A 15,717-nucleotide genomic window follows, 5' to 3' on the forward strand; every position below is an offset into this window, starting at 1 on the left:
CTTCAAGGACCATTGCAAAGTGTCAGTACACTTTTAGAGCAGTGAAGAAGCAGTAAATAAGTTTATGGGTTTAAAACGAAGAAATCATTTGCATGTCATTTTAATGCTTTATTTTCCTTTTTCACCAAAGTGGCTGAGAATTCATTAAAGAATTCTAAAAAGGTCATATCTGATTAACTCCTGCAAAGACCCTATAGCCAACCTCAAAGTCAACAAAACATGTTTCATAACAGAATCGGCCCTCAGCAAATCTGTGAAACAGACAAAGCTTGTGCTTGGCACCATTCCATTTCTCCTTTTAATGGTTCCCCCTCCCAAGTGCCTTGGGGCCTTTGTGTAATGGCTTGGGTACTCAGAACTTCCCACTATGTCACTATACTAAGACCCACCTTCCTGCCTAGGAAGCATCTCATGATCCAGGCTTCTAGAACCCTTCTCCTTATTCCCCTACCCTATCAAAGTATTTTTGTTTCAGGTCTACTTCAGTTTAGCTATCTCAACCAAAGACAATATGATAATCTAATCCTCATTAAGATGTCACTAAAAGAAGTGATCTCAAAGCATCATCTCTTCAAGGAATTTGCATTTCTGCAGAGGACTTCTAGAAAAACTTTTTTTTTCTCTGAATTTGTGACATAGTCTGCTTGAGGAGTTCTAAGAACTGTTCCACTTCTTATAGTCTTAGGATTGCCTGGGTATTAAGAGGTAAACTGACTTGTCCATGGTCATACAGTCCATATGTGTCAGAAGCAGCACATGAACCTAGGTTGTCTGAGGTTGAGTGAGGCTAAAGCAGACCCTCTGTCCATCATGCCATGCTTCCTCTTAGAGAATCTTTATGCTCAAAAAAATTATTCCAGAAGCATTTCTGATATGAGGGTTAGATAAGTTAGGAGATATTTTTGGACCTTTCTAGCATCCACCAAATCACAATTCCACCTATCAAATACTTAAGTTCACTACTCAAAGTTCCAATAAAACACCCAAATAAGTTAATTAAAATTTTTAAACTTCCTTTTCTCCTTTTTTTCTATAGTTACCTACCCACAGATACTACTTACAGCTTAATAAAGGATTTTCAGCTTTTGTATTTTAAGCTTATTGCATCTCATCATTTTCATTATAGCAACCTCCTACTTTCTTGACTCATAACCTTTTTTAGTTATTATCTTACAGACTCATGGAAACACGCAGGATATTTTCCCCCAGAATAATTGAAATATATCTCAGTCTTAAAATATAGTATCTTGAGGTCTTGTCTAACAAAATTCTCCCTCTTAATCCTTATGTAAGTTATAGCACTTTGACCTTAAAAGAAGTAATGTGGAGAATAATTTGATGTGTGTAACAAGGCATGAATGTACTATTGTGAAGTAACATTAGACTCCTTTGCCCAAGGATAGCTATTGCTAGAAGTAAATACCTTACTTACTACTTTGTACAATAACAACATCTATTTCTCTCAAAGAAAGTACAGAAATGTATTTTAAATAAAGCCAGAGAAAAGTAAATTTTTTTTCTCCAACAAGAAATAACATGTTGTATAAATGATACAGCATTAAAGTCAATATGCGGTGGGAAAATTAATTTAAACATCAGGAAAAATGGAGTTCAGTTCTCAAATAACTTTTCCACTTTTTCTATGATTAACATCTGTATTGATTAACAGTCTTTCCATAAATCTCTAGCGCCCCTCAAATAATACTCTTAACAGTCAACTAAAGAACTCCTTTGGCTCCTTTCAGAAAATGCTTACATAATTATCTCATTTCATCACCACAAATCCTCATGAAATACACAAATGAAAAGTATTATCCATTCTACAGATGGGAAATCCAAGGGGCAGAGAATTTGTGGCAGTTTTGCAAGCATATTTAATAAAACAATGGTGAAGGTCTCCTACCACCCAGGAATAGTCCTCTCCACCCTCATCCTTGACTAGGTTGCCAATAAAGTCTATTACAATGAATTCCCTTATGGGTGGATATTTTTATATTTACTAGAATCAGTCCTTTTGCTCCCAATTAAATTGTCTCTTTAGTGTCTTACATAGATTTTGATTGTATTGCCTGTGAGCTTCCCTGCTTTTTAAAAACTAGAATGTAAGCTCCTTGAAAAGTAAGAACACCCTAGGGGAACTAGTTTGGTGCCAAGAAGCTATAGGAATTGAAATGTATTTAACATATTTGCTTACCAAAAGGGTATCACAAAGAGCACTTGTTTTAGATTCTGGACCTAGGTTCAAATTCTGCATCAGGCATTCAATATGGTGGTGTAGGATTACTTGGTATAAGTAATGATTTTGATATGGTTTTGTTTTGTAACAGCATCTACTAACACTTGGTTAATTCAGCATGTCTAACTCTGATTAAATGAAACTGGATTAACCCAACTTCACCTTATTTAGTTCTCTGTCAAGTAAATGATCAATTTCATGCCATACACACATTTCATTACCTTCTTTATTTTTAGTTCTGTGTTTTTTTAAGAATACATATTATTCGAAGGAATCATGCAAAATTGTAGATCTTCAATGACTGTTAAAGGCATTGCAGTGACTGGTTGTTATGGGGAAATAAGGCATTTCAAGGATCATTCATGTGCTCATCAGTACATAAGGAAAGTAAAAGATGGAAAACAACAATAACTGACAAAATATTGCTTCAAAATAGCCTAATTAATCTAATTAATCCCCACAGAATAAGCGAAAGTTTTCAGAAAGACCTGGAAGCTGGAGCTGTCATCCAATTTCTCTATAGTGTAGTGTAAAACAAACAAATAAAAACTCTGCTAAGTATTGCTAAGAAGAAAAAGAAATCTTGCCATGGTCGAGACAATACAAAAAGCAGAATACAAAATATTAAGGGGAAAGCCATTTTTACTGAGGAAACTCACATTTCATTTGAAGCTATACAAAAATAAACAAAAAAATTCAGTAATCAGATTGTAAAACATCCATGTACAAAAGACTTTTTCCTTATTGAGAGATTGATGAGCCCTGACAGACTGTTATACAGAGAAAAAGAATTGTTCCAGAATTCTTGAACCACTTCTACTCTCTATTGTCCTCTTCTCTTGCTCCCTTTCCCCCTTACCCTGTGGCTAAACATGACCTGTCAAGCCTCAGCTTTAGATGATTCCCACCAATTGCTGCCTTTGTTCCTGCTGACACACTGCTCAGTCAAGCTGAAGAAAATCAGAAAACTGTGCAAACTAGGTCTACTACAAATTTATGTCACATAATCTCAATTGGGCCCTCACTGCAGCAAGGCAATCCTTTTATACCTCCCTAATCAACTCACTATCTCACTCACCTCAGTGGTTTTTCAAAAACTTTTCATTCCTCTTCCAATCTCCCATAACTCACCTTCCCCTGCCCTACTCCCTCAGCTGAGAATCTTGCCTCATATTTCACTGAAAAAATTGATGCCATTCACTAAGACCTCTCACTTTTTCTCTTTGCCTCCTACCATATCACTTAGATACCCTCCCACACTTTTACTCCTTGTAAACATGATGATGTTCTTCTTGCCAAGGCCAATCTCTCTATATGCAGAAGCGAACCCATTTCATCCTGATTCTCCAGCAGACTGCCTCCTCTGAACTTCAACCTTTGTCTGTCTATGGACTTCTACTCTACTGCCCACAAACAGGCCCATGTCTTCCCCACCCTCAAAAAACCATCATCTGATGTCTGTCCTTTCTCTTTAGCTACTGTTTTACATATTTCCTCCCTTTGTGGCTAAGCTGTTCATTTTACCACATCCTTTCCTCCCACTTTCTTAACTTTCTACAGTCTGGCTTCTAACTTTTGTCATTTAACTGAAACTTTCATCACCACCCAACTAGATTATAATAGCTTCCCATCAAGTCTTCTTGCTTCCACTCTACCATCTCCTCAAACAATCCATACTTTATACTAGATAAAAATAATTTATATGCATTGATCTGGTCATGTCAATTCAATGGCTCCCTAGTGTTTACCAAGTAAGATTCAAATGCCTTTACCTGACATTTACTGCCACCTTCATATTGTGGAAACATTCAAGCTTTCAAGTTTTATCTCACACTATTCCCCTCTATAAGCCCTGAATAGCAGTGAGGCACAGTAGAATTAGAGCTAGTCTCTAAATTAGGGAAATCTGAGGTCAAATCCCACCTTTGAGACACACACACACACACACACACACACACACACACACACACACACTGCTAATGTGCCCTTGGGCAAGAAATTTACTTCTCTTTTCAGTATTCCTAGGCAATTCCCTAAGGTTATAAGTTAAAAAGAAGGTAGTGAAGTTGAAGAGAAGAGGCTGCTTTGAATCACTGAGAAAGTTCCTCACCAATATAGCTCCCTCTATCTACGAAATCTCATACCTGTACATTCTAGTCTTAACCCTCCCATTTCCTAATAGCCCCTGCTAATACTTTTCCCTATGTATCATATATCTTTCTCCTTTGCCTGATGAATTCCTTTCCACTTTTTAAACCCCATCTCAAATGCTACATCCTCCCATAAGCCTTCACTTATCCTCTAACTGACTGTGATAATGACCCCCCCCCTTCAATCCCAAATAGCACTTTGTTGATGACTCCCTAACTCACTTGTTATGCAATATTATGTGATAGTCATTTGTGGTGATGTCTCATGCCCTCTACTAGACTGTGGGCTCCAAAAGGGCAAGGATGATGTCTCAGTTAAAATTTCACTCAAGCCCCAGAACAGTGGACATTCTGAACACATAATGGTTTCACAAATTCTTGTTTAATTTATTGAAGCAGAATTCTCCAAGTAGTATGAGGAAAATTTGTAGTCTTTCAAGAAGCAGCTGAAGAGATTCTACCAAACAGAATGAAGTTTGATGTTCAGATTACTGGGAGGAAACACATATAAGCCCTCACCCCTACATGATCACACTTAAAAACAAATGAAAAAGCAAACTAGTTACCTGACAACATATGATGAATAGGGGTAGCTATGTTAATGTCCTGGAGATGTTTTAGTGTCTCTGTGTGAAAAAGACGGAGAGTAGATCCAGATGTGAAGGCAATCCAGATGCCAACTCCAGCAACTGCCATGTGAGAGATCACCATTCCCTCTTCTTGATGGGCCTCTAGGTGGTTCTGATAAAATGAATGACAAGAAGATAAATGAAAAAAAAATTAATGCTCATACAGCCTTGCCATATGGCACTTATAGAACCAGAAGTTTCCTGTAGATTCTTTATTTTATATTTTTCTCCTAAGAAGTTAGTCCCTTGAAAATACATATCCATAGGGCTTTAGGAAGTATGATTTATTACTATGCAATTCAAAGTATGTAATTACATCTCTAGGGTATTCGGCAGGCACCTTCAGTGATCTAATGAATAATTAAAACTCTCCATCCAAGGGCCATTTCCAGTCATCCTGCTCTATTTGTTGCCACTGGCCCTCCCTTACTTAAATCCAGTTCATGCGCATGTAATGGCATCACCTTCCTGATGTTACGGTCCTCTTTGAGAATGAAGGTAAAACAATGCAACAATTAAAGCTATCAGACAGTCAGCCAACAAACATTTATTAAGCTTGGGATTGCTCTCAAGTCTTACATTTTGATAAGGCGACGAACATGTAAAACAACTATGCAGACACAAGATATATATACAGAGTAAATTTGGGATAATCTTAGAGGTATGGTAGAATTCTTGATGGGACCTGTAGGAAGCCAGTGAAACCAGGCGGTAGAGATGAGCAGGGAAAGAATTTCAGACATAGAGGGTCAAGCCAGTGAAAATGCATGGGGTCAGGAGATGAAGAATAAGGAACAGGAAGGAGGCCAGTGTCACTGGATTGTAGAATGTGGAGGGGAGTAAAGTGTAAGAAGACCATAAGGTTAGGAAGGGGACAGATTACGAAGGGCTTATAATACAGAGAATTTTATATTTGATCTTGGAAATAACAGGAAGCCACTGAAGTTTACTGACTAAGGGGGGATGGATGTCGTCAGGATTTTATCACTAAAGACAGTTCTGTGTCTGTTGGAAAATTAGATTACTGAAAGTTCAATATAATCAAACTACTGCTATTATTATTTTTTTATTTCCAAAAGTTGAAAGCACTTGGTAAAATTTAAAAAATTGCTTTACAACCATAGCAGCATTCTTATTTGCTTCAAAAGTTTATCCCATGGAGCTCTCACAGTTCACAGAAATCATCCTGAATCCCAGGAGACAGAGAAAGGGAAAAGGTCTAAATTCCAAATTCCAAAGGAAGCTGATAGCTGAGGCCATAATCTGGGCTGGTCTATGGGCTAGCACCAGGCAAGGAAGGGGGGAGGGAATAAGAGGCAGCACAGAGAGTGAGAAAAGAAGTCATACAACTGTTAAAAAAAATAGTACAGCTCACATATATAGCATTCTATGTTTATGAAACATTTTATAATTATCTTCTGAATCTATCAGCAAGGTAAGTAGAACAGGAATTATTCCTGGTATATAGGCAAGGATACTGAAGCTAAGAGAGTTTAACTGAATTATTTAAAAGTTTAGAGGGAGCTAATAACAGCTGGGACTCAAACTTCAAGTTGTCTAATTCTAAAATCCTGGACTTCAATCCAACTGTCACCCATGATTGTCTAAGAGAGTCAGTCCTAGCCCATTTTACTTTAACCAGAAATTAGAACACTCGTACTTTAAAATTTATACATATCAGATTCTGAACCCTTTATTCCATCTTCCCCCTACAAAAAAACCTTCAAAGAATTACAAGATAAAGCCCAAATTCCTTGGCTTGGCATTCAAAGCCTTACTAAAAAGATTGTGTTTCTCTATCCACCACTTGCCTACAGGAACCTTTCATTTCACCTAAATTTGTCTATTCATTGCTTCCTGAACACACATTCCTACCTCTATACCTTTGTCCATGCTATTTTCCATGCCTAAAATAAAAGTGTCTGTTCTCTACATGGCTAAATTCCATTCTTCCTTTAAGATTTAGCTTAGATACTTCCCCCATCATGACCCAGAGAGAGCATGGTATAATGGAACAGGGAAGAGATTTGGTATCTGAGGGTGTGTGTTTGAATTCTGACTCTGCACTTACAATTTTTTTTTAATCTGGGACAAATTCACTTAGGTTTTGGGCCTCAATTTCCATATCTATAATATGAAGGGTTTGAATTAGTTGACCTCTAAGCTTCCTTTTATATGTATGATGCTATATAGAAAAGATCTGGAGGTGTTAGTAGATTGCAAGTTCAATATAAATAAAAAGAATAACATGGGAAGAGCTGAGAACATCACTTAGATTGCTACCTTAGCTTCTTCTTTACCTTAATACTTGGAGAGTTCCAAAAAACTGTATGGGAACTGGAAGCTCTCTCCAAGTGCTGGAGCAACTGGGAAAGGTTCATAGGTACATAGATTTTTGAGCTGGAAGAAATCTCATAGGTCATCAAATCTAATTCCTTCATTTTAGAGTTGAAAGAATTCATCTGAGTCTAGAGATTAAGTGCCTTAACCAAGGTCACAAAGGTACACAAAGAACACAGGTTCTTGGACTCCAAATACTCTATACTTTCTTCTCTATCAAACTGCCTCTCTGACATGGAGGCACCGAGAGAGAGAGACAGAGAGAGAGAGACAGAGAGAGAGAGACAGAGAGACACAGAGAGAGAGAGAGAGAGAGAGAGAGAGAAATTTAAGCTGGGTCTTCAAGGAACAGCAGAATCTAGGCAAGTAGAAGATAGGAATTTTATTTCAGGCATAGGAAATAGCATAGACAAAGGCATGGGAGGTGGGAATGTGTAATCAGGAAGCAGTGAGTAGATCAATTTGTCTGAACTGAAGGTTCCTTGAAGGATAGCAGTAGAAATAAGGTTTGAAGAAACAAGACCATCTGGATGGCTTTGAGTGCTAGGCGAGGGAACCTAGGTCCTCTAACTCCAAATCCAGTGGGTTTTTTTTCCTATGTGAAATGCTATCTTGTCATGTTTCCTTCATCTCTACTTTTAATATTGATTCTTGAAGCCCAAGTGTAGGACTTTACATTATTGTTACTAAATTTCATCTGATTTGGCTCTTCATTATACCCTGTCATCAGCCAGTCAACTAGTATTTATTAATGCTAATGAATGATTTGACTGCTAGAATCTTTTTGGTTTCTCTTTCATCCACTGTTAGATCTCCTTCCCAGGTTTTTGTGTCCCACAAATGTATAAATCATTGATAAAAAGGTTAATTAACACAAGGTCAAACACAGATTTGAGGAACACACCATGAGATACCTCCTTCCAGGTTGACACCAACTTTGAGTCCAGTCATTCAACTGAATACACTCAACCATTCTATCAACTGAATTATAAAACTCAAAGCAAAAAAAAATTGAATTATTTCATTTCTATATAGAGATGGTTTCCATGGAATATAATCCCTCCTCATCTCTGTCTCATAGAATATCTAGCTTCCTTTAAAGCAGTGTCCCAGTATTTCTTCATCTCCCATCTCCTCCCCCAAACAATAAAACTGCAAAACTTTATACTTATTTCCATATATGTGGTCTGCTCCCTGCCCCATCCTGTATCTCAAGAGGAATCCACATCAAGTAAAATGCAAGCTCCTTGAGGATAGAGGTTGTTTAATTTTGATCTTTGTAAAGGGCCTCCCTTTGCAAACAGTAGGACATAAAAACATATTGGTTGACTTGAACAGAATTAATCACAATAGTATTATTCATAACTTTTATATAACCACGTAAAAGTTTTCAAAGTACTTTACATATTTTATCTCATTTAAGCCTGACAGCAGTCTTTTGAGGTAGGTTCTAGAAGTTATTATCCTCACTTTTCAGTTCAGGAAGCTGTAGTTTACAGAAGTTATATGCCTTGTACATGCTCACACAGTTAAATGTTAGAGGAAGGATTTGAACCCAGATCTTCCAGAATCCAATTATTTTCTCATATAAATGAAAATAATCATAAACTCATAAAAACCCATGATGGTGCTTAACCATCATGGATTTTTAAACTTTAAAATCTTTAAGTTTTCAATTATGTAAACTTTATCATATTTGCATAATTTTCCTGAAGAAACTAGAAACCAAAATGCAAATTTCATATGCTTAGTCAATGAAAATGAATGAATGATCATAAGGAATCCCTGAATTGCAGACTTGGGTCTTATTTATAGAATGGTTTGTGCCTACTACTAAATGACTCATTATGCACAAAAATTAAAAGAAAAACATATTTTTGAAAAATTAAATTAAATTCCACCTTGATAACTGAAGACAAGTATATTCAAAGGTGACTCCCAAAGGTAGGAAAAACTGAGATCAAGTCCTAACTATAAAACTAATTTTTTGTTACCTTTGGCAAATAATTTCCCCTTTCTGGGCCTCATTTTTCTCATGTGCAAAACATAGGGGTTGTTCCTCAAGTGATAAATAGTTAAAGGATATAAGTAGTACTTTTCTAAGGAAAAAATCCTGTTATTAATATGCACAGGAAAAAAATGCTCCAAATCACTAACAATTAAAGAAATACAAATTAAAGCAGCCCTGAGGTTGTATCTCACCCCCATCAGACTGACCAAATGGACAGAAAAGGAAAATAATAAATGCTGGAAGAACTATGGTTGGTGGAACTGTGAACTAGACCAGCCATTCTGGAAAACAATGTGGAACTATACTCCCAAATTTACTAAACTGTGCATATTCATTAACCTAGGGATATCTTTACTAGATCTATGCACCAAAGAGATTAAAAAGGGGGGAAAGATCCATTCATACAAAAATATGATAGTAGCTCTCTTTATAGTGGCAAAATACTGAATTAAGGGAATGTCCATTAATTTGGGAACAACTGAACAAATTACGATAAATGAATGGAATGGAATGCTATTGTGCCATAAGAAATAACACAAGTGATGAAGAGAAACCTGGGGATACTTATGTGAACTGATGCAGATTGGAGTGAACAGAACCAGGTAACAAACTAATAACAATAATGTTGTAAAGCCAAACAACTTTGAAAGAATTTAAATTTTTAATTAAAAACCTATTTTCTCCCCTTCTCCTTCCACCCAGTCCAACTGAATTTTAAAAAATCCTTTTAAACAAACATGTATGGTTAAGCAAAATTAATTTCCAATTTGCACATGTCAAAAAAGTATATATCTCAATCTTCACTCCTCTCTCAAGAAGTGGGAAGCATACTTCTTCATCAGCCCTTTGGAACTGAGATTAGTCAAAATATGCTGATCAGAGTTCTTAAATCTTTTAAAGTTATTTGCCTTTATGATGTATCAATTCATTGAATTAATTGTTGTCCTGGTTCTTCTTACTTCAGTCGGAATCAGTTCATACAAGTCTTCTCAAATTTCTCTTTGCAAGGCTTAAGAACTCAAATCAATGCAATGACCAATCACAAATTCAGAGGACTAATAATGAATAGTGCTCCTAACAAAGGGGTGATGAACTCATAATGCCAATGAGATGTATTTCTGGACATGGCCACTGTGGGGATTTATTTTGCTTGAGTATGTGTTTATTATAAGGTTTTTCCCACCAATGGGAGAAGTTGTTGGGGAGACAAAATAAATGCTTGTTACTTGGAAATAATTTTAAGAAAAAATAAAATGCTGAAGTCGTACACTTTTGAGTCCCTTCTAGCTCTAGATTCTAAAAGATATTTTTTGGTGAAATTTACTATTTTAAGACAATTACTTGGCAATGCTAACAATCTTAGTTATTAGAACTCTCTCTTGGTCTATCTTCCTTCTTCTTTCCCTTCCTCTAATATATTTCAGGAGCTTTCCTTTCAGGTCATTTAACAATCACCATGAATTTTCCTACAGAATTCATCAAGCTGGAAAGTAACCTCACAGTCGAATAGTTATTCTCTCAACTGCATTTTACTAATTGGTATAATCTCTCTACACATTCCCCAGACCAAATAAAAAAAGGTATGTGGGAAAAATTCTGCTGCTAAAGTTGAAATTCACACACACACACACACACACACACACACACACACACGGAATAAATACATTTTTAACACTTTTGTTTTTCCTTTTATAACTTTGGGTCACAGCAATTAATTATTAAAATACATGTAAAATTTCTTATTTAAAAGTTCAACAGTCATGGTATTTTTAAATTATTGTTTGTTAACCATGTTGTTAAAACAGTGCTATATTGAAAACATAGTGTTAAATTTTAAACACTGTGTTATACTGGATAAAGGGCTAGCCTTCAAGACAGGAAGATATGGGTTTAAGTCCTATCTCTCACAAATACTAGCTGTATGATCTAGGGGAAGTCATTCATTTAATCTCTAAGTGCCTTCAGGCAATTCTTTAAGACGAAATTTACAGAGGAGTTACTGATCTCTAGGGAGTTTCAAAAACTGATGAAATCACAAGTCTGAGTTCCCTGCCCACCCACAAAAAATACAAAAACAAAAAACCACCAAAGTAAAATTGAAAAAGTATAAAAAGTATTGTAAATATAACAAAGTACACTGGGTTCACTATGATAGCTAGAGAAATTCACTTTGAATAAACATTCCTGGAATCAGACAACTGAGGGAGGAGAGGAGATAGGATAAGCAAGACAAACAGGAGAAAGACAGAGGAAGAAAAAGACATAGTACTATGGAAAGAGCACTGATTCTTGAGTCCTGGGTTCAAATCTCATTTGCAACACGCTACTTGTGTGACTTTGGATAAGTCACTTAATCTTTATTTTCTCATCTGTAAAATGAGGGAGTTGGACTAGATTGCCTCAAAGGCCTCTTCCAGCTCTAAATCTGTGATCCTGTGAAGGAACTAGGCAGTTAAGAATTGGAACCAAAAGGGAAGACCCCATACAGAACTTCCCAGGCAGAGGCAACCATGGTCTGGCAGGATTCCCAGAAAGTTAGAGGGTAGTGGTGATAATGATGTTGGTAGTAAAGTACTTCACAGAAATTGCACGAGTATTCCATAATGACCCCCCCACAAAAAAAAAAAAAGAAAAGAAAAAACTACATCTTAAGGACATGACCAATTAGAAATGATACAACTTAACACATATCAACTCTCATCTTTTAATACTTCATTCTACAATTTTTTGAAGGAAGGAAGAAAAAAGAAAGGAAGGAAGAAAAGAAGGAAGGAAGGAAGGAAGGAAGGAAGGAAGGAAGGAAGGAAGGAAGGAAGGAAGGAAGGAAGGAAGGAAGGAAAGAAGGAAGGAAGGGAGGAAGGGAGAGAGAGAAAACATTCCTTTTATTCACTTTACTTTGGAGATACTGGTAGCACTATTCTAGGCAGGCTCAGAAAAGAGAAAGGGGGTAGTAAGTTTAAATTGAAAAGTCTTGCAGTAACCAATTTCAGAATGAAAAATGTATATCTTGCAGCAACAAATAAGCAACTTGAACAGAATTATCAGACTCTTCTGGCATGAGCTATATTAACTACTAGCAGCCTTTAAAGTGAACATCCCATGTCTGGATTCACAATGTGAAACCATAGGAATAGAAGCAATTATTCAGCTAATTTGGGGGGAAGTTTTCACCTGGAATTTCCAGGAAACTGAAGCTAATTTGTTGTTGTTGGTTTTTTTAATTAATCAGATAGCAGCCAAAATTTTAAGGAAGAATAATTTTTAAACCCCATCACCACCTTAAAATCACCAAAATACCCCTCCCATTATTTCTATTTATCAGAAATGTTACTTTTTTACATGATATTATGTAAACCGTCTATATTTTAGCGTTCTCTTAGAACTTCATCAAGTACATATTACATTAAGAATAAATTTACCCTAAGGCTATGTAGGGCTTTGCATATCAGATCAATGCTTTTGAAATCATTGATAACATCTTCTTCTACCTCCCTTTCCACTCATCCCAAGTACATTTCATTTTCTCAAACCATTCTTTTTCTAACTCTATAGCAACTCCTTTTATTGGGCATGTATCATAGAGTTAAGTCTCTCCAAAAGTGAAACATAGCATGGTCTGCCACTGTTTCATCATTACATTGTAGAATTAGGATCTCTTTTCAGCATCTCTTTCCCATAACTCAGGGGAAATTCAGGCATGATTGCAAATCCATGTCTCTGTGCCAAGAAGCAAACCACAGTTTCACAACAGGACCAACACAATGAATCTGGTTGTTCAAAAGTCAAGGGGCCAGGATCTTGCTATCCTCGACAGTAAAAAAAATTGCTAGTTTAAGTAGTGAGAGAGTTTCATAGAGCAGGTTTATGGTTGAAACAATTTTATTACTTCCACCTTAGCCAAATTTTAAAATATATTTTTAGATTATCTAAAAGTAAATGGCTGATTCTAAAAGTGTTAGAATTTGGGAAAACATGACTAGAAGAAATAGAAACCTGTAAATGTCTTGATTGCAACTAAGGAAATGTTTTCTTTTTATTTGTTAAATACATATGTGTATACATATTGACATACACACACACTTTTTTTTCAATATTTAAATTTAAATAGAATATAATTCCTTCAGGGCAGGAATTATTTCAGTTGTCCCTTGGTACTCTTAAGTTCTGTAATCAGTACTAGAATGTGCTTGGCACATGGTATGAGTTTAATAAATGCTACAGAGGGTTGTTGAATAACTGTTGGTATTAAATTTTTTTAAAATGAAGAATTTCACATGTTTGTCACAGTTTTGCACTGTAAGAGGAAAGCATAATCTAGGCAGATACAAAAGACCATACACTATAAAGGAGCACAATATAGGCAAACAACAATGCATGTGAAGTGATGGAAAATGCTATCCACATGCAAAGAAAGAACCCTAAATGCTGATTGAAGCATACTATTTTCTCTTTTTTTTTTTTTTTTTGTTTTTTCTTTCTTATGGTTTTTCCCTTTTGCTCTGATTCTTCTTTCACAACATGACCGATGTGGAAATATATCTAATATGATTGTACAAGTATAATCTATATCAGATTGCATGCTGCCTTGGGGAGGGGGAAAAATTTACAACTCAAAATCTTATAAAAGTGAACGTTGAGGGGCAACTAGGTGGCACAGCAGATAGAGCACCGGCCTTGAAGTCAGGAGGACCTGAGCCTCAGACCGAACATTTGACACTTACTAGCTGTGTGACCCTGGGCAAGTCACTTAGCCCCAATTGCCTAAAAAAAAAAGGGAATGTTGAAAACTAAATATAAATAAATAAAACAATGAATACGGAGATAGAAGACTCAAGGTCAAGGTCATTTAGTAACTAGGGCTAGTCATGGGCAAGTCACTTCCCCTCTTTCTCTATGACTCTCTATAGGCTATCCCCTCGTGTCTAGAATGCCCTTGCCCCTCACCTCTCCTGTTTGGATCCCTAACCCCACAATGGTTCATCTCAAGTGCCAACTCCTTTGAATGCTCTTTCCTGATTCCCCCAATTGTTAGTACCCTACTCTTGAAATCGCTTTGAATTTATTTTGTATATGTTACATGTCATGTGTTTTGTATTGTTATTTTGTATATGTTCACTTATTTTAAGCATGTTTTACTCCCTGTAGGAGATACACTTGGAGGAGTCACTTTCCCTTTTCTGGGCCTCAGCTTCCTGTAGAGTGTCAGGGTTGAACTAGTCGTCTTCCTATTTCCATTCACTCTCTAAAATTTTGTTCAGATTGTTTTGCTTATTTATCATATTTATTTCAGAAAATTTTAGAACTCATAGAACATGGGTCTCTTGAGGGCAAGAGTTGTCTCTTTTTTTTTTAATTTGTGGCCCTTCTTCTAGCACAATGTCTGGTCTCTAAGAGGTGCTTTATAAATGCTTATTGCTTAACTGAGTTGGAAGAAGATACTAATGGAAGAAATATATGCTGCCTACATAATAGTACCACAATTATATAGTTTTAACATGGAGTATAATAAGGATAACAGAGTTTACAAAATACTACAAAGAGGCTCAAGGGAGGAAAAATTATTTTCAAAATGGAAGCTGAGGTGAGAATCAGGGAAAGTTTTCTGGAGGAGATAGCGTTTGAGTTGGGACTTAAATATGTTCATCAAGCAGAGATTAAGGAAAAGAGTATAACATGCCCCAGGAGGTGGCATGAACAAAGGTAGTGGGATGTACTAGATAAAGGATGGCAAATAGGCCAGAGTGATGGAAGTGAGTGCATTGGAAGAGCATTACAAGAAGAGAAAGATAGAGAGGACGGTAGGGTATAGAATCTTGAATCATAAGCCAATAGAATTTAGACTTTGTTAGGTAATAACAGTTTCGATCAAGGGAGTGGTACACGCTAACCAGTGCATAAGGCAGCTTAATCTATCAGTAGCATGAAGAATGGATTAGGGAAGGAGGACATAAAACTCCAATGGTATATTAAGCTACAGAATTTTAAGAACTTGTATGCGGTTTAAATTTAAACCAATTTTTCTCTATAAAATCCAGACATTTCCTGAAATAAATGAAACAAATAAGCAAAACTTAAAATTTTAGAGAGGGAATGGAAATGAGAGGGTAACCAGTTCAACTCTCACACCCTAAAGGAAGCTGAGGCCCTGAAAAGGAAAGTGACTTCCCCAAGGTAATTTAGTTAAATAATAACTGAGAGCGCACCAGGATCCCAGGTCTCCTGACCCCAGTCCAATATTCCCTCCCCTCTAGACACCATTCTACTTTTCTATTATAATGCATATACTGAATACCTAATCAGTTTAGAAAAATCATTTGCTCGATTTTAGTTTGCTTTGAAACACTGAAAGCA

The 15,717-nt window shown here is 36.3% G+C and overlaps 1 protein-coding gene across 4 annotated transcripts in view; it reads right to left on the reverse strand.

Moving 5' to 3' along the window:
• ARHGEF10 (Rho guanine nucleotide exchange factor 10) overlaps positions 1-15,717 on the reverse strand; it is a 213,484-nt gene that overhangs the window by 16,255 nt on the left and 181,512 nt on the right. For all 4 annotated transcript variants that reach the window (XM_078149742.1, XM_020973007.2, XM_020973005.2 and 1 more), the window contains one exon: positions 4,953-5,127. In XM_078149742.1, coding sequence (XP_078005868.1) covers positions 4,953-5,127 — 175 coding nt within the window. The remainder of the gene's footprint in view (positions 1-4,952; positions 5,128-15,717) is intronic.

This window comes from Phascolarctos cinereus, unplaced genomic scaffold (assembly GCF_003287225.1).
Source record: "Phascolarctos cinereus isolate Bilbo 61053 unplaced genomic scaffold, phaCin_HiC Scaffold_2;HRSCAF=192, whole genome shotgun sequence".
NCBI classification, from domain to species: Eukaryota; Metazoa; Chordata; class Mammalia; order Diprotodontia; family Phascolarctidae; genus Phascolarctos; species Phascolarctos cinereus.